The sequence below is a fragment of the Jaculus jaculus genome, chromosome 14, assembly GCF_020740685.1.
Source record: "Jaculus jaculus isolate mJacJac1 chromosome 14, mJacJac1.mat.Y.cur, whole genome shotgun sequence".
NCBI classification, from domain to species: Eukaryota; Metazoa; Chordata; class Mammalia; order Rodentia; family Dipodidae; genus Jaculus; species Jaculus jaculus.
The window spans coordinates 2,046,404-2,074,256 of NC_059115.1; the positions used below are offsets into that span (position 1 = coordinate 2,046,404).

Below are 27,853 nucleotides of genomic sequence, written 5' to 3' on the forward strand. Positions count from 1 at the left end.
GGGATTTCGGGAAGCTCCTCTCTGGGAGGAACCTCGAGGGGCTCAGGGTCCAGGACTGTCCAAAGAGAGGGGCGTTGACTGGGAGCCCCGAGTCCTGGGTGCCTTCTCGGTGAGACGCTGTGGATGCCGCCGCTGCCCTGCTCGGAGGACACCTGGACCACACTGAGGGTCTCCGGGGAGGAGAAGATGGGGTGGCCCGCGGGGGTAGCTGGGGAAACTCCGGGAATTGCGGGAGGGAGGATAAGTTGGGGTACGGGGTGTATGTGGGGGGAACTCAGTATGAGACGAGCCAATAGGAAGGGTGTGAGGAACCCCGCTCCCTCATACACACACACTCAAGATTCCGGACCCGCCTCCAGGGGCGTGTCGCCCTAGGAGCCCTCAAACCTGGCCCCCCAACTTCAGGCCACGCCCCCCATGCGCGGCGCCACCCTCTGAACTCTTGGCCCGGCCTCCTGGGAGGAGGGGGGCACATTAGAGCCGGAGGGAGGGGCCCAGGCCACGCCCACTCCCGCGCACGCAGGGACACGCCCAGCTCGGGCCACGCCCCTAAGGCACCGCCGGGCCACGCCCCCAGCACGGCGCCAGGCCACGCCCCCAGCAGGCTCCCAGGCCGCGCCCCCGCGCAGCTCCCGGCCACGCCCCCAGCAGGCTCCAGGCCACGCCCCTCCGCGCGCAGCTCCCGGCCACGCCCCTCACGCACGGCTCCCGGCCACGCCCACCCCCGCCGCAGGGCTCCGCAGCAGCCATGGGGACGCCGAGCAGCCCCGCGGAGGGCGGTGGGTCGCCCGCGGTCCCGGCCTGCGACGCCGCCGACGCCGGGCCTGCAGGGACCGCGCAGCCCCGCGGCCACCCGGACGAGGCGCCCGAGTCCCCGGAGCCGAGGGAGCCCCGGAGCCCCGCGGAGCCCCCGAGCCGCCCCGGAGCGGAGCAGCCGCGGGAGGAAGAGGAGGAAGTGGGAGAGGGCAGCAGCACCGAGAGCTGCCGCGACGAGGTGAGGCGCAGCCGCCCGAGCCCCGGACACCCGGACGGACCGACGGACGGACCCGAGCTGGAGACGGGACACAGCCAGGGAGAGACACCCAGAAGCGGGGGACTGTTGAGGGACACAGTTGGACGGACTTGCAGCCAGAGAGACGCAAGAGACCCCCAGAGACCCGGACAGACCCCGACAGAGACAGAGAGATCCGGACAGATGCATAGAAACCAGAGAGACAGACCTGTGCAGAGAGAGAGAGAGAGACGAGACCCCCCAAATAGAGGCAGAAAGCCGGGAAGAGGGAGGGAGGTGCTTCGAGGGTAAAGAGCTTCAGTGATGGACGCCCACACAAAGTCAGGAGATCGAGGCTGAGGGGCCCGGGAAGAAAAGAGACTGGGGCTCGCAGAAAGTCAGAGGATGGGGACCTAGATAAAGAGGGTTAGCTTTGTACCCCCTTCCCGGGCCTGCGAGCCTTTGGGGTCTGGTGGTCACCTGACTTTCCTTCCCCCCCTCTTCCATCTGGACCTTAAGTTAGGGTGCAAGTCAGAACATGGCTTAGTGGTTGAATTAGGCAGCCACCCTGGGAGAGAAAGGGATGGGGACCAGACGTGTTCAGGGACTGCAGAGTGTGATGCCTCGCACCCCCCCCCCCACACACACACACCCTCTCTCTCCAACTTCAGCCCGAGGCTACACCTCCTGTACAGATCCAGGCCTCTGCCTCCTCCTCCTCCTCCTCCTCTTCCTCGTCCTCTTCCTCCTCCTCGGCCAGCCCCCCTTCTGGGGAAGGGATTCGAGGGGCGGCCAGGCGGCTGCACGGACAGAAGCTGGAGGCGCTGACTCGGGTGGCCCTGATGGAGCAGCGCGTGAAAGAACTACAGCGTCAGAAGAAGGAACTGAGGATCGAGGTGAGGGTGAGGGCCTCCTGCAAGGCTACACGCTCAGGCCTCGCTGTGTCCCTGGAGGGTCTGGTCCAAGGTTGCTGCAGCTCTGTCCCTTCTCCCAAGTCCAGATCCCAGGCTAGGGCCTCCCTATGTAGGAGTTCAGGTCCAGGGGCCCCTCCCTTCTCTCCCTCCTTCCCTCCCTCCCTCTTTCTCTTTTTCTCTTCCCTAGCCCTAGCCTCTGGTCCCCAGCCCATTGCTTTCCCCGCACAGATGGAGGTGGAGGTGGCCCTGCTGCGGGGTGAGCTGGCAGGGGAACGAGTGGCCGCTCGGCGGGAGGAGGGCCAGCTGAGGGAGCTGCTGGCCCAGCAGGTGGACGCCCAGCAGAGCAGCCGGGACCTTCAGGAGCAGGTTGGTTTCACCCCAGGGCTTCCTACTTTTCTTCCTCGCTGAACCCATGTTCCGGGCGACAACCCCTGGAGTTGGAACTGTTGGTTTTCTTTTTAAAAAATATTTATTTGGGGCTGGAGGGATGGCTTAGTGGTCAAGGCATTTGCCTGCAAAGCCAAAGGACCTAGGTTCGATTCCCCAGGACCCACGTTAGCCAGATGCACAAGGTGGCGCATGCGTCTGGATTTGTTTGCAGTGGCTGGAGGCCCTGTTGCTCCCATTCCCTCTCCCACTCTCTCTCTGTCAGATAAATAAAAATAAAATGTTAATATATATATATTTATTGTATTTATTTATTTATGAGAGAGAGAATGTGCATCTGGCTTATGTGGGTCCTGGGGAACCGAACTTTAACCACTAAACCATCTCTCCAGCCTATTGATTTTTCCCCTCGTTCCTCATATGGGACAACTGGGACCCTTTTTCTTGCTTTCCTTTCGTCCTGGCCAGGAGTTGAATACCCACTTCAGGGGGCGGGGTAGGGATGGTGGTTCTTCTTTGCTACCCCTCTCCCTTTTTGCTCTTTAAATATCAAGCTAGGAGGGCTGGGAAGATGGCACAGTAGTTAAAGGTACCTTTTATGTAGGTTATTTATTTATTTTTTATTTTTATTTTTATTTTTTTTGAGGTGTGCTTTTACTCTAGCCCAAGCTGACCTGGAATTTAATACATAGTTTCAGGGTGGTGATCCTCCTACCTCTGCCTCCCAAGTGCTGGGATTGAAGGCATGAGCCACCATGCCTGGCTGATTTTTTTTTTTTAATTTATTTATTTGTAAGGAAAGGAGACAGAGACAGACACAGAGAAGGAATAAGAGCATCAGAGCCTCTTGCCACTGCAAACTCCAGATGCATGCACCACCTTGCATGTCTGGCTTTAAGTCAGTACTGGGGAATCAAACCTGCTGTTAGGCTTTGCAGGCAAGTTCCTTTAACCCCTGGGCCATCTCTGCAGCCTGGCCATTTGTTTTTGAAACTGTTTATTTGGCCTGTACAAGACGTTGGGACATTGGGGAATCCTGACCTAGAGAAGTAAACACCTTGGTCGAGGATCTGGGTGGTCTGACCCTTGCTGTCTGTCCCGTGAGTCTGCCTGAGCTCAGGCGGCTGCTCACGGCCTGGCGGATCTTGTAGGAGCAGAGGCGCCTGAGCCAAGAAAGGGACCGTGTAGAGAGTCTTCGGCAGAGACTGAAAGAGGCCCAGGGACAGCTTGACCTGCAGCCAGAGGACCAGCGAGAGCGGCTTTTGCAGGGGGTTCAGGAGGTGAGACCCTTGGAACATCTTCAGAGCCTGGATTCCAGACCCATTTTCTACTTGGACCTGCAAGACCATGGCTCCATCTGCTCCTCACTCATAGCCAGAGGTCTAGACCCCAGCCCCCCTCCCTCAGACCCAGAAGTCTAGACCCAGCCCCCTTCCCTCAGATCCAGGGGTCCAGACCCAGCCCTCCTCCCTCAGACCCAGGGGTCCAGACCCAGCCCTCCTCCCTCAGACCCAGGGGTCCAGGCCCAGCCCTCCTCCCTTAGACCCAGGGCTCCAGACCCAGCCCTCCTCGCTCAGACCCAGGGGTCCAGACCCAGCCCTCCTCCCTCAGACCCAGAAGTCCAGACCCAGCCCTCCTCCCTCAGACCCAGGGGTCCAGACCCAGCCCCCCTCCCTCAGACCCAGGGGTCCAAACCCAGCCCCCCTCCCTCAGACCCAGGGGTCCAGACCCAGCCCTCCTTCCTCAGACCCTGGGGTCTAGACCCAGCCCTCCTCCCTCAGACCCAGGGGTCCAGGCCCAGCCCTCCTCCCTCAGACCCAGAGATCCAGACCCAGCCCTCCTCCCTCAGACCCAGGGGTCCGGGCCCAACCTTCCTTATCAGACCCAGGGGTCCAGACCCAGCCCTCCTTCCTCAGACCCTGGGGTCCAGACCCAGCCCTCCTCCCTCAGACCCAGGGGTCCAGGCCCAGCCCTCCTCCCTCAGACCCAGGAACATTGGCACTAGGTCACTACTGTCCTGTGCCCTAGAGGCCTGTAGCCTCGTTTTCTCCCTCCCCTCAGATCCGGGAGCAGCTGGATGCGGCCCAGCGAGCCTACGAAGACCTAGAGTTCCAGCAGCTGGAGCGGGAGAGCTGGCAGGAGGAGGAGGAGGAGCGGGGCAGCCCCGGGGCCCGGACTCCACACCCCAAGGTCCAGGAACTGCAGGCCAGCGTGGCTCAACATAAGGTGAGCGGGTCAAACCATCCCTGCCTCCCTCGGCAGCATTCTTCCCTGCCTCTCCTGTTCTGTGACACTTTTTCCTTTATTTATTTGCTTTTGTTTATTTTGGTTTCTCGAGGTAGGGTCTCACGCTGTCCCAGGCTGACCTGTAGCTCACTGTGTAGTCTCAGGTTGGTCTCGAACTCACAGCGATCCTCCCACTTCTGCCTCCCACCACGCCTGGCTTATCTGTGACACTTCATGAACACATCCTGTGTGCCAGACATGATCATTGACACGCCTGAGGCTTCACCCCTGAGTCCCCATAGCGGGGCCTTTTTTTTTTTTTCTTTTCTCCATAATGTGACAGAGGAAACTGAAGGTCAAAGTATTTACATAACCTTCCCCAAGGTGACTCAGTTTGTAAAGGAAAGACACTGAATTTGAATCTATCTACTCCATCCATCTGCCCATTACTTCTTCCTGTGACTTCCATGTTCAAAAAAAGCCGGAGTCTCTTCCTGATATCAGAGCTTGCTGCTTTTCACAACGCCTGGGACATTCCCTGTTTCTCTGCTCCCCTATTTGGAACTGGGGGAGGGTGGGCTGGGCCCCAGGCAGCTGAGTGACCCGGAGCGTGGGTCCCTACAGCGCAGGATCCAAGTCTTGGAGGAGCAGCTCAAGTCTCTGGGAGAGCAGATGGCCTCGGAGAGCCGGGGGCTGAGCCGCAAGAGGGAGGAGGCCCTTCAGGCCCTGACGCAGGTGTGTCTCGCTGCCCGCGTCCTGACCCACCGCCTCACCTCCCCTGGAGCCTTTGCGCCCGCGCCTCGGGTCTTCCCTGACCTGATGAGAGAGTGATGTGTTCTAGGAGCGGAGCCGGCTGCTGGAACTCAACTGCCTTCAGGGAACTCCTGGTGGGGACTTCTCCGAGCCCAGTCAAGCGCTCACAAAGGTAAGGAAGCCCTGGTACCCATCGGAACTTCTCTGTCAGACTCAGCTTCTGGGTCCTAGACCCTTTTTTTCTCCGTGGCCCAGGTGGGTGAGCTCTGACCTCTCCTCCCTCGGACACTGGGGTGGCTCTCAGCCCTCCTCCTTACCCCCCAGGTCCAGGTGCTGGCCTTCCACCTCAGACCAGCAGTTTCCCTGTAGACTTGGCTCTTTTGGGGAGACTGCACACACTAAGAACCACATTCTGGGGACTGGAGAGATGGCACAGCGGTTAAGGCACTGGGCCTGCAAAGCCTAACGAGCCGGGTTCGGTTCCCCAGAACCCACGTAAAGCCTTATGCACAAAATGGTACATGCATCTGGAGTTCATTTGCAGCAGCTAGAGGCCCTGGCATGGCCGCTCTTCCCTCCTCCCTCCCTCCTTCCCTCTCCCCCGTCTCTCTCTCTCTCTGCTTGCAAATAAATAAAAATAAAAGAAGTAAGCCGGACATGGTGGCGCACGCCTTTAATCCCACCACTTGGGAAGCAAAGGCTGTAGGATCGCTGTGAATTTGAGGCCACCCTGAGACTACCCAGGTCAACCTGAGCTAGAGTGAGACCTTACCTCGGAAAAAAAAACAAAATAAAATAAAATGAGTAAGAGAACCACACTCTGTCTCTCTGGGGCCAAGCTTTTGTTTTTCCATCTGAGAAAGGAGCTGGTGCTGGGAGCCGGGGTCAGGGCGCCGGGAGCAGGCAGCACCCTGGTCCCTGGGTCTCTCCTCAGCCTCCACTCTCTGTTCCAGCTCCTGTTCACCCAGAAGACCGACCGCCAGCTGTTGGTGCTGCAGGACCCCGGCGCACTTGCCTCCACGTCCGCCTCTTCCTGCCTCTTCTCTGTCCACAGCTCCCTCCAGGTGCCTCCCGCTCCCCGTTCCTCCCTGGTCTGGTCTGGTCAGTGGGCAGCGAGGGGCTGGGAGCAGAGGTCCCAGCCCAGAACTTATGTTGGAATTCTCGGGCAGGGGATGGTTGGGGATCAGGCAAGTTAAAGGTATGTGGATGACTCAAGTTTTATTATTTTTTTTTTCCCTTTCATTTGCCAAACACCCACGTCTGCCATGGTTAAATGGAAGCACGTAAACCAAGCATGCAATTTAAAAGTGACCAAACAGGCTGCATTGATGAATAGGTTTCCTCTCTGTACTTCTGTTACCTAGACCTCTTCCCCAGAGGTCTGATATATACTTGCTTCTTTTATTAAAAATATTTTATTTGAGCTGGAGGGATGGTTTAGCAGTTAAGGCACTTCTCTGCAAAGCCAACGGACCCAGGTTCAATTCCCCAGGAACCACGTAAGCCAGATGCACAAGGTGGTGCATGTGTTTAGAGTTCGTTTGCAGTGGTTGGAGGCCCTGGTGCACCCATTCTTTCTCTCTTTCTCAAATAAGTATTAATAAGAATAAAAATAATTTGGGCTGGAGAGATGGCTTAGCGGTTAAGCGCTTGCCTGTGAAGCCTACGGACCCCGGTTCGAGGATCAATTCCCCAGGACCCATGTTAGCCAGATGCACAAGGGGGCACATGCATCTAGAATTCATCTACAGTGGCTGGAAGCCCTGGCACGCCCATTCTCTCCCTCCCTCCCTCCCTCTTTCTGTCTGTCGCTCTCAAATTAATAAATTAAAATAAACCAAAAAGATTTTTAAAAAGAATAAAAATAATCTGTTAAAAAATATTTATTTGCAAGCAGATAAATGGTGGGTGGGTGGGAATGAGTACACCAAGGCCTCTAGCTGCTGCAAACAAACTCCAAATGCATGAGCCACTTTGTGCATCTGCCTTTACGCAGGTACTGAGGACTGGAACCCGGGATGGTTTAGTTTTGCAGGCAGGTGCCTTAACTGCTAAGCCACCTCTCCACCCCCTCTACTTGTTTCTTAATTCTTCAGATTTCCTTAAAACTGGAGGTCCTAGGGCCCTGTGCTTCCTAGGGCCTTGGCAGAACACTTGTCTAGGATCCACAGTGAGGGGCTGGGGGCGTGGCTCAGAGGTAGAGCACTTGTCTAGGATCCACAGTGAGGGGCTGGGGGCGGGGCTCAGAGGTAGAGCACTTGTCTAAAACCCACAGTGAGGGGCTGGGGGTGTGGCTCAGAGGTAGAGCACTTGTCTAGGATCCACAGTGAGGTGCTGGGGGCGTGGCTCAGAGGTAGAGCACTTGTCTAGAGTCCACAGTGAGGGGCTGGGGGCGTGGCTCAGAGGTAGAGCACTTGTCTAGGATCCACAGTGAGGGGCTGGGGGCGTGGCTCAGAGGTAGAGCACTTGTCTAGAACCCACAGTGAGGGGCTGGGGGCGTGGCTCAGAGGTAGAGCACTTGTCTAGAGTCCACAGTGAGGGCTGGGGGTTTGACTCAGCACTTGAGGGCTTGCCTAGTGGGCAGAAGTTTGTATGTTTGTTGTATTAGCTGTTTTCTCATTGCTTTAGCAAAGACCCTGTCAAAAGCTGTTTCAGAAAGGAGGTTAATATGGCACACATCTGTGCATACTATCCATCGTGTAGGATCACATCACCAGGAGGGTGAGGCAGTTGGTGATGTCACATCTGCAGTCAGAAAGCAGAGGGACAAATGCTGGTGCTCAGGCAAACGAGCTCCAGACGCGTGCGCCCCCTTGTGCATCTGGCTAACGTGGGTCCTGGGGAATGGAGCCTTGAACTGGGGTCCTTAGGCTTCACAGGCAAGCGCTTAACCGCTAAGCCATCTCTCCAGCCCTTCTTTCTCTTTTTTGAGAGAGTGGTCCAAACAGGCAGAGAGAGAGAGAGAATTGGCACTCCAGGGCCTCAGCCACTGCAGTTGAACTCCAGACGCTCGCGCCACCTAGTGGGCATGTGGGACCTTGCGTTTGCTTCACCTTTGTGTGTCTGGCTAATGTGGGTTCTGGAGAGTCAAACATGGGAACTTAGGCTTCACAGGCAAGCACCTTAACTGCTAAGCCATCTCTCCAGCTTGGATTCTTTTCTGTTCTGTGAAGGATGCCATTGGAATGTTGATGGGGTTATGTTGAATCTTTAGATTACTTTGGTCATGCAGCCATTTTCACAGTATTAATGTTGACAGTCCAGGGACATGGAAGGTCTCTTCATCATCTAATATCTCCAGTTTCTTTCCTTTTTCCTCTGGCATTGTTCAGTGCTATTTTTGTTTTTTCCGAGGTATAGTTTTACTCTAGCTCAGACTGACCTGGAATTCACTATGTAGTCTCAGGGTGGCCTTGAACTCACGGTGATCCTCCTACCTGTGCCTCCCCAGTGCTGGGATTAAAGGCATGCGCCACCACGCCCGGCTGTTCAGTGCTATTGGTGAATCCAGCATCATAGGCAAGTAAATAAAACCGAAAGCTTGCCTTCTGTCACAAAGGGTAGCATGAGTTCTACCCTGATAGGAATGTGGGCTGAGGGACGGTGCTGGAGGCATGCAAGGAACCCCAGCAGGCGGGGACTGGGAGCAGCCTTGGAGGCAGGACAGAGAGAACTCCTTGGGGCAGAACATACTCAGGCATCCATCTGGCCACAAGCGGGCCAGTGTGGACCAACTTCAGCCTTCCCCACAGGCAGTGCTCCACCTCGTTTTCTTCCTTGGAGCCCCCAAGCTGGACAGTGGGTCCCAGACTGGCCTCAGACTCTTAGCAGTACTCCTACGTCTGCCTCCTAAGTTCTGGGATTAAAGGTGTGCGCCACCATGCCCGGCTTGATACCCTGCAACTTTACTGAAGGTGTTCATCAGAGAGGAGAGCTTTCCGGCAGTTTAAAAAGTTTTGGTAATTGGCGAGGGGGCTTAGCGGTTAAGGTGCTTGCCTGAAGCCTAAGGACCCATTTTCAGTTCCCCAGGACCCACACAAGCCAGATGCACAAGGTGGCACATGCATCTGGATGGAGTTCATTTGCAGTGGCCAGAGGCGCTGGTGTGCCCATTCTCTCTCTGCCTCTCTCTCTCTCAAATAAATAAAAATAAAATGACTTCTAAAATTTATTGTATTCAATATATTTTATGCTTACCAATATTTATAACATATTTTTTTAGCTCTTAAGGTAGGAAGAGTCTGTTGTAAGTTTCTCTCTGTTTGTTTGTTTTTTTGTTTTGTTTTTTTTTTTGCTGTTATTAAATTTTTTTTTTATTTGAGAGTGAAAGAGAGAGAGAGAGAGAATGGGCACGCCAAGGCTTCCAGCCACTGCAAACAAACTCCAGACTGGTGCGCCCCCTTGTGCATCTGGCTAACGTGGGTCCTGGGCAGTCGAGCCTAGAACCGGGGTCCTTAGGCTTCACAGGCAAGCGCTTAACCGCTAAGCCATCTCTCCAGCCCCCCCCCTTTTTTTTTTCAAAGGTACTGTCTCCCTGAGGTCAGGCAGACCTGGCATTCACTGTGTAGTCTCAGGGTGGCCTTGAAAGACATGTGCCATCACACCCAGCCTCTTTTTTTTTTTTTTTTTTTTTCCAATTTAGGTAGGGTCTTACTACCCTACTGGGATAGCCCAGACTGTTCTCAGACTCAGGATACTCCTGCCTCGGCTCTGAGTGCTGGGATTATAGGAGCGACAGCTTTGGCAAGGTCAGTTCTAAATTGTTTTTTTGCCACCTTGAACCTGATGAAACTGCTATTATTTGGAGGCGTGAAACAGGCAAACATTCGCAGTGTCCCATGGTTCAGTCTGCTGCAGAATTGCACACTTTGCAAGCCAAGCGCCTTTAACCCCCGAGCTATCTTCCCAGCCCCCTGGAAATAACGTTTTGTCCACCTGCAGATTGATCCTAGTGTATTATTGTAGTTAAAGGTTAGCAGATGAACTTGTCAGTAAGAGGTTTCTAGCTAGTTTCTGTGGCAACCTGGGAAGCTTTTTTTTTTTTTTTTTTTTTGGTTGTTCTAAGTAGGATTTCACTCTAGTCCAGGCTGACCTGGAATTCATTATGTAGTCTCAGGGTAGCCTGGAACTCGCAGTGATTCTCCTACCTCTGCCTCCCGAGTACTGGGATTAAAGATGTTCACCACCATGCCTGGCTTCATATTTTTATACTTTGAGAGAGAGAGAGAGAGTGGGCACGCCAGGACCTTCAGGTGCTGTGAACAAACTCCAGATGCGTGCGCCCCCCTGTGGTGCATATGTGACATTGCACACTTGGGTCATTGTACGTCTGACTATGTGAGACCTAGAGATTCAAACATGAGTTTTTAGGCTTTTCAGGCAAGTGCCTTAACCGCTAAGCCATCTCTACACCCCTATTTTTTTTAAGACAGGGTCTCCAGTAGCTCAAACTGGACTCAAACTCCCTCTGTAGCGAAGGCTGACCTTGAACTTCTGATCTTGCCTCTACCTCCTGAGTACTGGAGTTACAGGGTACTCAAAATGCTTGGTTTACATGTGTAAGGATAGAATTCAGGGCTTTGTGCATACTGGGCAGGCACTCTACCCGTGAGGCCACATCCTCAGCTTGACAGGATATTTTTATTTATTTATTTTTCTTTTTTTTTCAAGGCAGCCTCTTACTCTAACCCAGACTGAGCTGGAACTCACTCTGGAGCCCCAGGCCCACCTGGAAGTCACAGTGATCCTTCTACCTCTGCCTGGGATTATAAAAGCATGTGCCACCAAGCAAGGCTGACAGAATGTTTTTAATATTTTATTTATTTATTTTAACTTTTTAAAGTTTATTTATTTATTTGAGAGAATCAGAGAGAGAGAGAATGGGCACGCCAGGGCCTCCAGCCACTGCAAACGAACTCCAGATGCACGTGCCACCTTGTGCATCTGGCTTACGTGGGCCCTTGGGAATTGAACCTGGGTCCTTTGGCTTTGCAGGCAAATGCCTTAACTGCTAAGCCATCCCTCCAGCCTTTTTTTTTTTTTTTTTTGAGGTAATCCCAACAGACTGGCCTTTTCTTTTTTTGCAAGAGAGTGGGAGTGAGAGAGAATGAAACAGAATTGGTACACCATGGCCTCCAGCTTGCATTGTAACTCCAGACACATACACCACCTAGTGTGCATGTGCAGCCTTGCACACTTGCGTCAACTTGTGCACCTGGCTTACATGGGTCCTGGAGAGTCAAACATGGGTCCTCATGCTTTGCAGGCAAGTGCCTTGTCTGCTAAACCATCTCTCCAACCCTGTTTATTTTGATAGAGAGAGAATGGGCATGCCAGGGCCTCTAACCATTGCAGATGAACTCCAGGCACATCTGCCACCTTGTGCATCTGGCCTGGGTACTGGGGAATTGAACCTGGGTCCTTAAGCTTCACAGGCAAGCGTCTTAATTGCTAAGGCTGACTCCAGCATGACAGTAGGATTTTTTTAAAAATTGCTTTATTTATTAGAGAATGGGTGCGCCAGGTCGGCTAGCCAGTGCAAACAAACTCCAGGTGCATGTGCCACTTTGTGCATCTGGCTTAGGTGGGTTCTGGGGAGTCGAGCCTGGGTTCTTAGGCGTCACAGGCAAGCATCTTAACTGCTAAGCCATCTCTGCCGCCCGGCAGTAGGATTTTTGATGTGTGGCAATTAGCCCGTGAAGTTACCACTGAAGTCTGACTTTGGGTTGTTTATTTATTTATTTGAAAGCAACAGACAGAGAAAGAGGCAGAGAGGAAGAGAGAATGGGCACCAGGGCTTCCAGCCACTGCAAACAAACTCCAGACGCGTGCGCCCCCTTGTGCATCTGGCTAACGTGGGACCTGGGGAACCGAGCCTCGAACCGGGGTCCTTAGGCTTCACAGGCAAGCGCTTAACCGCTAAGCCATCTCTCCAGCCCGAGAGCCACGGTAGCCAAGGAGCAGACTGCAAGGGAAGGTGCAGGACGACATGCTTTTCCAGGGCGTGTGCCAGGTGACCTTCTTCTACCAGATAGGCACCATCCTGTTTCCAGCACCTCCCAGGACTGCCATCACATTGCAACTCCAGGAGTGGGTTGATCTGATGACAGAACCGTCACCATCCAGTCACGTCCCCAGAGCCCATCATCTCCTGGCAACAGAGACCTTACTTAACCCAGGAACCTCTTGGGAGACATTTCACATTCAAACGGTAAAGCAGGCTCCGTGTGTGTTTTCAGGGGTCCATTGGCCTCCAGAGGACGGGAAGCCTGCCGCGGCGGAGGGGGGAGAGGGCGAGCCAGCGGGGAGGCCCCCGACCTCTGTCCCTGCACTGTCCAGGTAAGCCCCTCCTATTCCTGCCTCTCGAGTCCTGTGCTGGAGGACAGAGAGGCGGGCTGGGGAGTCTGGGGAGACGTGAGGGGGCTGGGCTGGGGGCACATCCAGTTTCTTCGCCCTGTCCCTCCTTCCACAGAACCCCGGGAGGCCTCGGCTCTGGCACAAGCAGTGGGGACGCCTGGGAGACACCCTCTGTATCAGCTGCTTAACTGTGGCCCCGTGAATAGGTGAGTCAGGGGGACACGGGGGAGGGAAAGGGGGAAGAGGAGACCAAGCCGTGGTGACCACCCCACCTCTGCTTTCTCCGCCAAGATGCGGGGCACATCACCCAGACATTGCCCACATGGAGAGGCTCCTGCAGCAGGCTATGGCAGAGAGAGAGAGGCTGCTCAAGGCCCGGGTGAGACCCCGAGCCCTGCTTCATCCACGTGGGAGGTCCTGTACCTGCCCGTCCTCCCTCTCACAGCGGGGGATACAGGCCTCATTCCTCCTCCCTCAGACCCAGGGGTGCAGACCCAGCCCTCCTCCCTCAGACCATGGGGTCCAGACCCAGCCCTCCTCCCTCAGACCCAAGGGTGCAAGCCCAGCCCTCCTCCCTCAGACCCAGGGGTCCAGACCCCTTTCCCTCTGTCTTACTAGTTGGGATATTTACTGATTCCTCCTCATGGATCCATAGGAAGGGACGAGAAGGAGCCCAGACAGTTCCTCAGGTCCTGCAGTTCCTGCCATCATGGTCAGTTCCCCCCCTACCCCACCCCAGGCTCAGGTCCCCTCCTGACCTTTCACCCTTGTCCTTTCCTGTATCTCACCCCTTCCCGTCTTCCATTGCAACAGAAAGGCTCTTGCTCGGCACACTGAAGGAAAAGTGAAAGGCGCCCAGTTTCTGCCGCATTTATTTACTTGCACATGTATGTGGGCCTAACAGCGGGGCTCTTGTCACCACAGTGGATTGATTGCCTGTCCAGCTTTACGTGGGTGGCTTGGGAGTCGAACCCTGGCCGGCAGGATCTGTAAGCAAGCACCTTGCCCTGCCGAGCCATCGCCCCGGCCCCCCGCTGCAGGCCTCCACTTCCGCGTTCTTTGTTTCAGTCTGTTCGGTTTTGGGGTTTGGTCCTGCGGGTTGGACCTCGATCTCGTGTGGGTCGAGCACAGGCTCTGCCACTGAGCCGCGTCCACTCCTCTCCCCACTGCGCCGCACGCCGCAGCAGTCTCCGGAGTTACTGCAGAGTGGGAGCGAGTACGTGCAGCCCTTATGAACCCCTTAAGTCATCACATCATGGAAGGACCCAGGCCGGGCGTGGGGGCGCACCCCTTTAATCCCAGCACTCGGGAGGCAGAGATGGGAGGGTTGCCGTGAGTTCAAGGCCACCCTGAGACTACGTAGTGAATTCCAGGTCAGCCTGGGCTAGAGCGAGACCCTACCTCGAAAAAACCAAGAAAAAAAGAAAAGGAATATTTAGGCATATGCAAAGGTAGAGAAGAATCAGTCAACACACCCATGTACCAAACCCTCAGGTCCCACACTTGTCACTGTGGAGTCACGTTTTACCAATCCCATCTGTATTTGCCCCCCTGAACTTTATGTTTTTCAAGAGCCTTTAAAAAATATTTATTTATTTATAGAGCCGGGTGTGGTGGCGCACGCCTTTAATCCCAGCACTCGGGAGGCAGAGGTAGGAGGATCGCCTTGAGTTCAAGGCCACCCTGAGACTACAGAGTTAATTCCAGGTCAGCCTGGACCAGAGTGAGACCCTACCTCGAAAAACCCCCCCAAAAAAAAAGAAAGAAAATTTATTTATTTATTTATTTGCAAGAGACAAACAGGCAGATAGAGAATGCACACACCAGGTGCTAGAGAAATGGCTTAGCAGTTAAGCGCTTGCCAGTGAAGCCTAAGGACCCCCGTTCGAGGCTCGATTCTCCAGGACCCACATTAGCCTGATGCACAAGGGGGCGCATACGTGTCTGGAGTTCATTCGCAGTGGCTGGAGGCCCTGGCATGCCCATTCTCTCTATCTGCCTCTTTCTCTCTCTCTGTCGCTTTCAAATAAATAAACAGCAACAAAAATAAAAAAAAAAAAAGAATGCACGCACCAGGGCCTCCAGCCACTGCAAATGAACTCTAGCTGCATGCGCTCGCTTGTGCATCTGACTTCACATCAGTCTTTAGGGATTGAGCCTGGGTCCCTTAGGCTTCGAAGGCAAGTGCCTTAACTACTAAGCCATCTCTCCAGCACCCCCCTTTTGCGGGGGGGGGGAGTAGGGTCTTGCTTTAGCCCAGACTGACTTGTAATTCACTATGTAGTCTCGGGTGGCCTTGAACTTGCAGTGATCCTCTTACCTCTGTCCTCCCGAGTGCTGGGATTAAAAGTGTTCGCCACCATGTCTGGCTGGAATTGTTTTTTTAAAGGTAGTATCTCAGGGCTGGAGAGAGAGTTCTGGTTTAAGGCACTTGCTTGCAAACCCTAGCGACCTGATTTCAATGCCTCAGTACCCATGTAAAGCCAGACACACAAAGTGGCATGTGCATCTGGAGTTCGTTTGCAGTGGCTGGAGGCCCTAGCATGCCCATTCATATTCTGCCCTCCCCCCTTTCTTTCTGTCTCTCCTTTTGCTTGTAAATAAATAAGTTTAAAAAAAAAAAACTATTGGGCTGGAGGGATTGCTTAGCAGTTAAGGCATTTGCCTGCAAAGCCAAAGGATCCAGGTTCAATTCCCCAGGACCTACGTAAGCCAGATGCACAAGGGGGGTGCATGCATCTGGAGTTTGTTTGCAGTGGCTGGAGGCCTTGGCGTGCCCATTCTCTCTCTCTCTCTCTCTGCCTCTTTCTCCATCAAATAAATAAATAAATAAAAATAAAATATTAAACTGTTGGCAGGGGAACATAAAAAGTGGTGGAAAATTCTGGGCTGTTGAGCATAAGCTCGGCCTCATTAAAAATGCACCACTCCTTCTTCTCATCATTTATTAAGCAGTGTCTGTTGCATGCATGTCCCCTTCACCCCCTCCCAGGAGTAAGTACAGCCCTGGGGTTCATGCTTAGATGGACTGAGCCCGAGCCAGGGCCAGCCCTGGGAGGCGGGTGCCACTGTGCCCTGCTTCAGTTCAGGGACCGGGGCTCCATGAGGAGCAGGGGCTCCCTGGACGTGACCCTGCTTGGACGGCTGGGGGGTTGAGAATCCTAAACCCCTCTGGCCAAGCATTGTGACCTTGGTGAGCCATAACCTTTCCTCACCTGTCACACGGGAACTTAGAAAAATCTTCTCCCTCTCCCCTCCCCATCTCCATATATACATATATACATATATATAGATTTATTTTTTTTTTAATTATTTATTTATTTGAGAGTGACAGACACAGAGAGAAAGACAGATAGAGGGAGAGAGAGAGATTGGGCACGCCAGGGCTTCCAGCCTCTGCAAACGAACTCCAGACGCGTGCGCCCCCTTGTGCATCTGGCTAACGTGGGACCTGGGGAACCGAGCCTCGAACCGGGGTCCTTAGGCTTCACAGGCAAGCGCTTAACCGCTAAGCCATCTCTCCAGCCCAAGATTTATTGATTTATTTATTTATGAGAGAGAGGAAGAGGCAGATAGTCGAGCTGCACCAGGGCCTCAGCCACTGCAAACAAGCTCAGGTGCCTGCGCCCCCTTGTACAAGCATGTGGCATTAGTGAGGAGGACTTAGAGCTTCCAGTTCTCCTGCTTCGGCCTCCCACGTGCGGGATTTCAGGTGTTCACAGCCCCTCCTGGCTCGGGTTCCTTGCCCGTAGCATCTGCAGCCCAGGCTAGCCCAGAAGTTGCAGCAATCCTCCTGTCTCAGATTCAGATACTGGGATTGTATGTGGGGGCTTCATGGCGGCCACCAGCTGTGGTCAGCAGCATCTTTAAAATAAAAATGCCATTTTTTTTTTTTTAATTTTGTTTTGTTCTAGTTTTTCAAGGTAGGGTCTTGCTCTGGCAACACATACTTTTTAAATTTATTTATTTGCAAGCAGAGGAAGCACACCAGGGCCTCCAGCTGCTGCACACAAACTCCAGATGTATTGCCACTTTATGCATTTGGCTTTTACCTGGGTACCGGGGTATCAAACCTGGGTTCTTAGACTTTGCAGGCAAGTGCCTTACCCATGTGAAGTCCCATCTCTCCAGCCCCCAAAACATCCTTTTTTTTTTTTTTGTTTTTCGAGGTAGGGTTGGTCTCACTCTAGCTCAGGCTGACCTGGAATTCACTCTGTAGTCTCAGGGTGGCCTTGAACTTATGGTGATCCACGTACCTCTGCCTCCCCATTAAAGGCAGATGCCACCACGCCCAGCTTAGTACTTTAAAAAAAAAAAAATTGAGGGCTGGAGAGATGGCTTAGCGGTTAAGCGCTGCCTGTGAAGCCTAAGGACCCCGGTTCGAGGCTCGGTTCCCCAGGTCCCACGTTAGCCAGATGCACAAGGGGGCGCACGCATCTGGAGTTCGTTTGCAGAGGCTGGAAGCCCTGGCGCGCCCATTCTCTCTCTCTCCCTCTATCTGTCTTTCTCTCTGTGTCTGTCGCTCTCAAAAAAAAATTAAAAAAAAAATTGATAACCTCCATTCATACACACAGTACATCCTGATCGTAACTCTCTCCCACCACCTTCCTTTGTCCCCCTTCCACTGAACCCTTTCTTTCCAACGGCCCCTCTTCTAGTTTGGGGTCATCACTTTCCTTCTTTGCTCTCCTATTACTCAGGTCTTGAGAGGGCAGCATCAGTCGCTGTGAGGCCACTTTGTATCTGGACCACAGCATCACAAGTCCTTCTCCCGTCCTCTGGCTCTTCAGTTCTTTCCACCACGTCTTCCACAGTGGTCCCACAGCTTTGGAGGGTGTGACAGAGATGTCTCATTTAGTGCTGAACATTCCACTGTCACTTCTCAGAACTGATTATTATTATTATTATTATTATTATTATTATTATTAGTTTGGTTTTTCAAGGTAGGGTCTCACTCTAGCTCAGGCTGACCTGGAATTTACTATGTAATCTCAGGGTGGCCTCGAACTCACAGTGATCCTCCTACCTCCGCCTCCTGAGTGCTGTGATTAAAGGCGTGCGCCACCACGCCCGGCTTTATTATTATTTTAGAGAGAGAGAATTAGTGCATCGGAGCCTCAGCCACTGCGGTTGAACTCCAGAAGCTTGGGTTACCGAGTGGTCATGTGCGACCTTGCGCTTGCCTAACCTTTGTGTGTCTGGCTTGCGTGGGGTCAAACCCAGGTCCTTAGGCTTCACAGGCAAGCGTCTTAACCGCTAAGCCATCTCTCTGGCCCCAGAACTTTTTTAAAAAAGATTTTTGTTTTACTTATTTATTAGCAAGCAGGGGGGAGAGAGAGAATGAGAGAATGGACATGCCAGGGCCTTGTGCTACTGCAGACGAACTCCAGACACATGCCTCACTTGTGCATCTGGCTTTACGTGGGTCCTGGGGAATGGAACTCAGGCTGTGAGGCTTTGCAAGCAAGTGCTTTTAACTGCTGAGCCATCCATCCAGCCCAGAACTTTCTTAAATATTTATTATTTAAGAAAGAGGCAGAGAGAGAACGAGAATTAATAGGCATGCCACGGGCTCTTGCTACTGCAAACGAAACTCCAGACACGTGCTAATTTGTGCATCTGGCTTTACCTGGGTCCTGGGGAATCGAACCTGGGCTGTCAAGCTTTGCAAGCAAATGCTTTTAGCCACGGAACACTCTCTCTGTGTCCAGCCCCACTTCTGAGCACTTTGATAAGTTGAGTCTGAGAGGTGGAGCTTCTCCAAACGAAAGTGAGGGTCTGAGCATGTGCATGCATGAGTACCTGGAGCTGCCCTTGCTCCCTCCGCAGGCGCCGCCCCCGCCCCCGCCCCGCCCTCCGGGACCCCGGGTCCTGGACCTCCCGCAGCACCTGGAGCGCTGGGGCCACAGTCCGGAAAGCTGTCCGCACCTGCGGGTGTCCGGGGGCTGCTGTCGGGGGCCCCTGGTGAAGATGGGCGGCCGCATCAAGACCTGGAGGAAACGGTGGTTCTGCTTTGACCGCCAGGCGCGGCGCCTGTCCTACTACGCTGGTAAGGCCGTCCCCAGACCGGGGAGGGTCCAGGGGCTCCCGACCCCCTCCGCCCTCAGAGCACCGGATGCCAGGCCTCCATATCTTCCCGCCACAGGAGTCCCGGGCTGGGCCCCCACCGCCTGCCCTACACCCAGAATCCTGGGTTCCCTCTTCCCCATGACTCCTTCCTCCTCAGCCCACCCAGTATCCAAACCCTGGTTCTCTTCAGCACATAGAGAATAGTTTATTTACTTATTTTTAATGACTTTTAAAAAATTTTATTATTTATTTGAGAGAGAGGGGGGAAGGTAGAAAATGGACATGCCAGGGCCTCCAACTGCTGCAAACGAATTCTAGATGCATGCGCCCCCTTGTGCATTTGGCTTAACCTGGGTCCTAGGGAATCTGTCCTGGGTCCTTTGGCTTTGCACACAAGTGCCTTAACCTCTAAGCCATCTCTCTAGCCCATGAATAGTTTACTTTAATTCTGGCTTCACACCCATTTTATTTTATTTTCCTTTAAGGTATGGTCTTAAGTCTAGCTCAGGCTGATGGCATCCTGTAGTCCCAGGCTGGCCTCAGACTCACAGTGCTCCTCCTACCTCTGCCTCCCAGGAACTGGGTTTAAAGTGTGTACCACCATGCCTGGCAGACAGAGGGAGAATGAGCGCACCAGGGCCTGTAGCCACTACAAACAAACTCCAGATGCATGTTCCACTTTCTGCATCTAGTTTTACATGGGTATTGGGGAATTGAACCTAGGTTGTCAGATTTTATAGGCAAGTGCTGAGCAATCTCTTCAGCCTTCCTTTTCTCTGGGGGGGGGGGCCTGGGGGTTCAAGATATTGTCTTACTCTAGCTCAGGCTGACCTTGAATTCACTAAATAGTCTCAGGTTGGCCTCGAACTCATGGTGATCCTCCTACATTTCCGTCCTGAGTGTTGGGATGAAAGGCGTGTGCCACCACGCCCGGCAGATTGTATTTTTTTGAGGCGGGTTCTCACTCCTGCCCAAGCTGACCTGGAATTTACTCTGTAGTCTCAGGCTGACCTCAAACACACAGTGATTCTCCTTCCTCTATCTCCCAAGTGCTGGGGTTAAAGGTGTGCACCACCAAGCCCGGCTCCCATTTTCTTTTATTTTTTCTGTTTTTAAAAAAAATATTTTTATTTATTCATTTGAGAGAGAGGGAGAGACAGAGAGGAAGAGGTAGATAGAAAGGAGGAGAGAATGAGCATGCCAGAGCCTCCTGCCATTGCAAGCAAACTCCAGACGCATGTACCACCTTGTGCATCCGGCTTATGTGGGTCCTGGGGAATCGAACCTGGGTGCTTTAGGCTTTGCAGACAAGTGCCTTAACCACTAAGCCATTTCTGCAGCCCCAAACATCAAGTTCTGTAGCTCCAAGTCCAACAGCTCTGACCAGTGTCAAGTCCCTTCAGCTGGGCCATTCACAGCCCAGGAAAACGTCATGTGCCGGCAGCTCTTCTCAGCTGCCATCCCTCAGTGCTGGCCTCTGCCCCTGGGTCTCCACTGCAGCCCACGGTCCATCCTCATGGCTCCATCGAGCCTCCACATAGTGAATCCAACAAGTCCGCCTCACACTGCCCGTGGCTGTCTCCAAAGAAACAAAACTACGCTGTAAATTCAGTGACCCTCTCTTTCCTGCGTTTGTTATACTTGATAGTGCCAGGTAGGCTATCAGCTTGTTAATCCAGGGGTGAATAAAGCCAGCTTTGAAGAGCAGGACACTCCTTAAGCATTCAGCCCCTTTACTTTCTTTTGCTTTTTTTTCCCCCTAATTTTTCAAGGTCCCATTTTCTGGTAGGGTTTTACTCTGGCCCAGGCTTACCTGGAAATCACTATGTAGTCTCAGGATGGCCTTGAACTCATGGTGATCCTCCTACCTCTACCTCCCGAGAGCTGGGATTAAAGGCATGCACCACCACGCCCAGCCAAGGTCCCATTTGCTTAAGAAGCTAGGAGCCTGAATCTATGCCGTGTGTACTTTCAGCTGCCCTGGAGCCCAAGATAGTCCCTTACTTTCCAAGTTCTCCTTTAGTTTCTCCCCTTCTTAGGGACCAGGGACTGCAGTCCCTGCATTCAGACTGTTTCCTGTCTAGCATAGACATCTGTCACAACATCCCTTCACCCCACCCAAACCAGATTCAGGTCCTGGGCCCCGTGACTCCGGCTTTCACACGCCTGTGTCCCTCACTGGTTCTGTTCCTCCCTCTCCTCCCTCCACCAGACAAGGAAGAGACCAAGCTCAAAGGCGTCATCTACTTCCAGGCCATCGAAGAAGTCTACTATGATCACTTACGCTGTGCCTTCAAGGTGATGCCCTGCTCGGTGGGAAGACTCTGTCTCAAAACAAGTCAAGCAACATCATCATCAAAAGACCAAAGGGAGGGCTGGAGAGATGGCTTAGTGGTTAAGGCGCTGGCCTACAAAGCCTAAGGACCCAGGTTCAACTCCCCGGAACCCGCCGGATGCACAAAGTGACACAGGACGCGCAGGCGTTACACGTGCACAGGGCGGCACACGCGTCTGGAGTTGGCGTGCAGTGGCCGAGGCCCTGGCGTGCCCATTCTCTCTCCTCTCCCTCTAGTAAAAAAGAAAGGCCAAAGGTCTGGGCGGTAGCTCGGTGGCAGAGTGCTTGCCTAACATGCCTGAGGTCCAGTTTCAGTCCTCAACACCGGGTAACTAGGAGTGGGGCCGCGTGCTTATTTCTCAGCGCTCGGAGCTAGAGGCAGATAGGGCAAGAGTTGAAGGTCATCTTGAGCTACATATTAAGTTCAAGGCCAGTGCCGCCTGTCCTGATGAAGCTCTGCAGGCGTCCTCCTTGTTTAATTTATTTGCGGGGGTGAGGGGGAGGAGTGGGCACTCCACGGCCTCCAGCCACTGCCGACCAACTCCAGACACATGCATGCCACCTTGTGCATCTGGCTTTACGTGGTTTCTGGGGAGTTGGACCTGGCTCCTCAGGCTTCACAGGCAAGTGCCTTAACCACTGAGCCATCCTTCCAGCCCATCTGTCCAATCTCTTAAATCACCCTGGGGAGAGCCACCCACCACGGACAGGGTCAGGATACTCCGGTGTCCCGCACACAACAGCAACTGGTGGTGATGGAGGCAGCGATCCGGAGTTCAGCCTGTGGCCCGGCGCAGTGGTGCCTGCCCATGAACCCAACACTCAGAAGACTGAGGGAGAGTGATCTCAGCTTGGGGGCCAACCTGGGCCACACAGCGAGACGCCTAAGTCAGTGCAGTGCCAGAAAATTCCATGTTGGCAGCTGACAGAGTACTTGGGATCTTCTGTGGAAAAGCCAGCTACGGCTGTTCAGAGCTCACCTTGGCCTCCAGTCCGTGTCACGTCAGGGAAGTTACTTCCCTGCCCTTAGTTTTTCTCATCTGCAGAAGGGCACGCTTCAGCCCATCCTCCCGGGGTTAAAAACATAATTGGGAGCCAGACGTGGTGGCATTACCCTTTAATCCCAGTACTCGGGAGGCAGAGGTAGGTGGATTGCTGTGAGCTCGAGGCCAGCCTGAGACTACATAGTTTATTCCAGGTCAGCCTGGGCTAGAGCGAGACCCTACCTCAAAAAATAATAATAATAATAATAATAATTGGGGCTGGGTATACTGGTACATGCCTTTAATCCCAGCATTCAGTAGGCAGAGATAGGAAATCCACTGTAAATTGGAGGCCAGCCTGGAACTACAGAGTGAGTTCCAGGTCAGCCTGGTGTAAAGTGAGACCCTACCTCGAAAAATCCAAAAGCGAAAGAAATCATAATGGATGTAAGTAAGGGATTTAATATATTTTATGTGGGTCCTGGGGAACTGAACCTGGATTCTCTGGCTTTGCAGGCGAGTGCCTTAACTGCTAAGCCATCTTTTCAGCCCTATATTTTTACTTATTTGAGAGAATGGACACATCAGGGCCTTTTGCCTCTGCGGACAAACTCCAGATTCATATACTACTTTGTGCATCTGGCTTTACGTGGGTACTGAGGAATTGAACCTGGGTCAGCAGGCTTTGTAAGCAAGCGCCTTTAACTGCTCAGCCGTCTTCCCAGCTGAAGGGATTGACACAACTTGAAGTTGGCCAGTAGATGCTCAATCAGTGGATCCTAGTTAGACGTTGAGCGTCTCACTGCTCTGGAGGCTGAGGGGAAACGATTGCAGTAGGTGCTCAATCAGTGGATCCTAGTTAGACGTTGATCAGTCTCACTGCTCTGGAGGCTGAGGGGAAACGATTGCAGTAGGTGCTCAATCAGTGGATCCTAGTTAGACGTTGATCAGTCTCACTGCTCTGGAGGCTGAGGGGAAACGATTGCAGTAGGTGCTCAATCAGTGGATCCTAGTTAGACGTTGATCAGTCTCACCGCTCTGGAGGCTGAGGGAAACGATTGCAGTAGGTGCTCAATCAGTGGATTCTAGTTAGACGTTGATCAGTCTCACCGCTCTGGAGGCTGAGGGGAAACGATTGCAGTAGGTGCTCAATCAGTGGATTCTAGTTAGACGTTGATCAGTCTCACTGCTCTGGAGGCTGAGGGGAAACGATTGCAGTAGGTGCTCAATCAGTGGATCCTAGTTAGACGTTGATCAGTCTCACTGCTCTGGAGGCTGAGGGGAAACGATTGCAGTAGGTGCTCAATCAGTGGATCCTAGTTAGACGTTGATCAGTCTCACTGCTCTGGAGGCTGAGGGGAAACGATTGCAGTAGGTGCTCAATCAGTGGATCCTAGTTAGACGTTGATCAGTCTCACCGCTCTGGAGGCTGAGGGAAACGATTGCAGTAGGTGCTCAATCAGTGGATTCTAGTTAGACGTTGATCAGTCTCACCGCTCTGGAGGCTGAGGGGAAACGATTGCAGTAGGTGCTCAATCAGTGGATTCTAGTTAGACGTTGATCAGTCTCACTGCTCTGGAGGCTGAGGGGAAACGATTGCAGTAGGTGCTCAATCAGTGGATCCTAGTTAGACGTTGAGCGTCTCACTGCTCTGGAGGCTGAGGGAAACGATTGCAGTAGGTGCTCAATCAGTGGATTCTAGTTAGACGTTGATCAGTCTCACCGCTCTGGAGGCTGAGGGAAACGATTGCAGTAGGTGCTCAATCAGTGGATCCTAGTTAGACGTTGATCAGTCTCACCGCTCTGGAGGCTGAGGGAAACGATTGCAGTAGGTGCTCAATCAGTGGATCCTAGTTAGACGTTGATCAGTCTCACTGCTCTGGAGGCTGAGGGAAACGATTGCAGTAGGTGCTCAATCAGTGGATTCTAGTTAGACGTTGATCAGTCTCACCGCTCTGGAGGCTGAGGGGAAACGATTGCAGTAGGTGCTCAATCAGTGGATCCTAGTTAGACGTTGATCAGTCTCACTGCTCTGGAGGCTGAGGGAAACGATTGCAGTAGGTGCTCAATCAGTGGATTCTAGTTAGACGTTGATCAGTCTCACTGCTCTGGAGGCTGAGGGAAACGATTGCAGTAGGTGCTCAATCAGTGGATCCTAGTTAGACGTTGATCAGTCTCACCGCTCTGGAGGCTGAGGGAAACGATTGCAGTAGATGCTCAATCAGTGGATCCTAGTTAGACGTTGATCAGTCTCACCGCTCTGGAGGCTGAGGGAAACGATTGCAGTAGGTGCTCAATCAGTGGATTCTAGTTAGACGTTGATCAGTCTCACTGCTCTGGAGGCTGAGGGAAACGATTGCAGTAGGTGCTCAATCAGTGGATCCTAGTTAGACGTTGATCAGTCTCACCGCTCTGGAGGCTGAGGGAAACGATTGCAGTAGGTGCTCAATCAGTGGATTCTAGTTAGACGTTGATCAGTCTCACTGCTCTGGAGGCTGAGGGAAACGATTGCAGTAGGTGCTCAATCAGTGGATCCTAGTTAGATGTTGATCAGTCTCACCGCTCTGGAGGCTGAGGGAAACGATTGCAGTAGGTGCTCAATCAGTGGATCCTAGTTAGACGTTGAGCGTCTCACCGCTCTGGAGGCTGAGGGGAAACGATTGCAGTAGGTGCTCAATCAGTGGATCCTAGTTAGACGTTGAGCGTCTCACCGCTCTGGAGGCTGAGGGAAACGATTGCAGTAGGTGCTCAATCAGTGGATCCTAGTTAGACGTTGATCATCTCACTGCTCTGGAGGCTGAGGGGAAACGATTGCAGTAGGTACTCAATCAGTGGATTCTAGTTAGACGTTGATCAGTCTCACCGCTCTGGAGGCTGAGGGAAACGATTGCAGTAGGTGCTCAATCAGTGGATCCTAGTTAGACGTTGATCAGTCTCACTGCTCTGGAGGCTGAGGGGAAACGATTGCAGTAGGTGCTCAATCAGTGGATCCTAGTTAGACGTTGATCAGTCTCACCGCTCTGGAGGCTGAGGGAAACGATTGCAGTAGGTGCTCAATCAGTGGATTCTAGTTAGACGTTGATCAGTCTCACCGCTCTGGAGGCTGAGGGGAAACGATTGCAGTAGGTGCTCAATCAGTGGATTCTAGTTAGACGTTGATCAGTCTCACTGCTCTGGAGGCTGAGGGGAAACGATTGCAGTAGGTGCTCAATCAGTGGATCCTAGTTAGACGTTGAGCGTCTCACTGCTCTGGAGGCTGAGGGAAACGATTGCAGTAGGTGCTCAATCAGTGGATTCTAGTTAGACGTTGATCAGTCTCACCGCTCTGGAGGCTGAGGGAAACGATTGCAGTAGGTGCTCAATCAGTGGATCCTAGTTAGACGTTGATCAGTCTCACCGCTCTGGAGGCTGAGGGAAACGATTGCAGTAGGTGCTCAATCAGTGGATCCTAGTTAGACGTTGATCAGTCTCACTGCTCTGGAGGCTGAGGGAAACGATTGCAGTAGGTGCTCAATCAGTGGATTCTAGTTAGACGTTGATCAGTCTCACCGCTCTGGAGGCTGAGGGGAAACGATTGCAGTAGGTGCTCAATCAGTGGATCCTAGTTAGACGTTGATCAGTCTCACTGCTCTGGAGGCTGAGGGAAACGATTGCAGTAGGTGCTCAATCAGTGGATTCTAGTTAGACGTTGATCAGTCTCACTGCTCTGGAGGCTGAGGGAAACGATTGCAGTAGGTGCTCAATCAGTGGATCCTAGTTAGACGTTGATCAGTCTCACCGCTCTGGAGGCTGAGGGAAACGATTGCAGTAGATGCTCAATCAGTGGATCCTAGTTAGACGTTGATCAGTCTCACCGCTCTGGAGGCTGAGGGAAACGATTGCAGTAGGTGCTCAATCAGTGGATTCTAGCTAGACGTTGATCAGTCTCACTGCTCTGGAGGCTGAGGGAAACGATTGCAGTAGGTGCTCAATCAGTGGATCCTAGTTAGACGTTGATCAGTCTCACCGCTCTGGAGGCTGAGGGAAACGATTGCAGTAGGTGCTCAATCAGTGGATTCTAGTTAGACGTTGATCAGTCTCACTGCTCTGGAGGCTGAGGGAAACGATTGCAGTAGGTGCTCAATCAGTGGATCCTAGTTAGATGTTGATCAGTCTCACCGCTCTGGAGGCTGAGGGAAACGATTGCAGTAGGTGCTCAATCAGTGGATCCTAGTTAGACGTTGAGCGTCTCACCGCTCTGGAGGTGAGGGGAAACGATTGCAGTAGGTGCTCAATCAGTGGATCCTAGTTAGACGTTGAGCGTCTCACCGCTCTGGAGGCTGAGGGAAACGATTGCAGTAGGTGCTCAATCAGTGGATCCTAGTTAGACGTTGATCATCTCACTGCTCTGGAGGCTGAGGGGAAACGATTGCAGTAGGTACTCAATCAGTGGATTCTAGTTAGACGTTGATCAGTCTCACCGCTCTGGAGGCTGAGGGAAACGATTGCAGTAGGTGCTCAATCAGTGGATTCTAGTTAGACGTTGATCAGTCTCACTGCTCTGGAGGCTGAGGGAAACGATTGCAGTAGGTACTCAATCAGTGGATTCTAGTTAGACGTTGATCATCTCACTGCTCTGGAGGCTGAGGGGAAACGATTGCAGTAGGTACTCAATCAGTGGATTCTAGTTAGACGTTGATCAGTCTCACCGCTCTGGAGGCTGAGGGAAACGATTGCAGTAGGTGCTCAATCAGTGGATCCTAGTTAGACGTTGAGCAGTCTCCCCGCTCTGGAGGCTGAGGGGAAATGATTGCAGGTTTTAGGGGCTTTTCACATTCTTTTTCTTACCAAATGAATAATAGCACACTGTATATGGGCTATTTTATGTTCACTCATTTAATCTTTAAAAAAAATTTTTTTTTTATTTATTTGAGAGAGAGATATACAGAGATAGGCAGGTAGAGAGAGAGAGAATGGTCTTGACGGAACTCCAGCCACTGCAAACGAACTCCAGCCACATGCACCCCTTGGTGCATTTGGCTTACATGGGTCCTTGGCTTTGCAGGCAAGCACCTTAACTGCTAAGGCATCTCTCCAGCCCTCATTTAATCCTCCTTTTTTTGAGGAAGGGTCTCATGGTATCCCAGGCTGACTCGGGATTCACTGTGTAGTCTCAGGGTGGCCTTGAACTCACAGCAATCCTCCTACCTCTGCCTCCCGAGAGCCGGGATTAAAGGTGAGTGCCACCACGCCTGGCCTTCATTTCATCCTTTTGACCCAAGGAGGCAAAGACCACCATTCAGGAAAACACAGAAACTGAAATTCAGTCCTAAATAACTTCCCAAGTGGGGATTGAAACCCAGGCTTGTCCGTGTTTCTGACCACCCTCTTTCTTGCCTTTTCCAGAGCCCCAGCCCCCGCCTGACCTTCTGCGTCAAAACCTATGAGCGCCTTTTCTACATGGTGGCCCCAAGCCCCGAAGCCATGCGCATCTGGATGGACGTCATAGTGACCGCTGCTGATGAGAACCATGCCCCCTGAGTGTCCATCGTCTTCTGGAGAGTGGGGGCGTCCAGTGTCCCTGAGCCCCCTAATTCACTGGCTGGTCCTCCAGGGCTCTGCCCACTTGAAAGTCTGAACCCTCCTCTGCTGGATCTGAGCAGCTGCTGCTCAGCTGGTCTGAGCTGTGTAAACGTGGGCTGCTGGTGGCTCCAGCTTTGCCTGGCCTTGGGGCCCAGCCCCCGGAGGAAGAGGAGGAGAAGGAATGCTGGGGAGGAAGGAACTATTTATTGGTGCTCCTGTGATAGTGAATTAAAGCGTGGTGGAAAACCAGGACTCATGCTGTGGTTTCCACCCCCAG

General features: G+C 52.9%; 1 protein-coding gene across 1 annotated transcript; it reads left to right on the plus strand.

Annotated features, from left to right (window-relative positions):
- The first annotated feature begins 123 nt into the window (after window positions 1–123).
- Window positions 124–27,828, plus strand: Phldb3 (pleckstrin homology like domain family B member 3). The gene is made up of 16 exons (XM_045134179.1): window positions 124–204; window positions 578–994; window positions 1,663–1,887; window positions 2,134–2,271; window positions 3,444–3,572; window positions 4,354–4,518; window positions 5,143–5,253; window positions 5,360–5,443; window positions 6,225–6,335; window positions 12,510–12,609; window positions 12,743–12,833; window positions 12,919–13,006; window positions 13,283–13,339; window positions 18,457–18,676; window positions 20,909–20,994; window positions 27,400–27,828. Exons 1-16 carry the CDS (start codon window positions 124–126, stop codon window positions 27,532–27,534), a joined length of 2,238 nt encoding a protein of 745 aa, XP_044990114.1. The 3' UTR covers window positions 27,535–27,828.
- The last annotated feature ends 25 nt before the right edge of the window (window positions 27,829–27,853 follow it).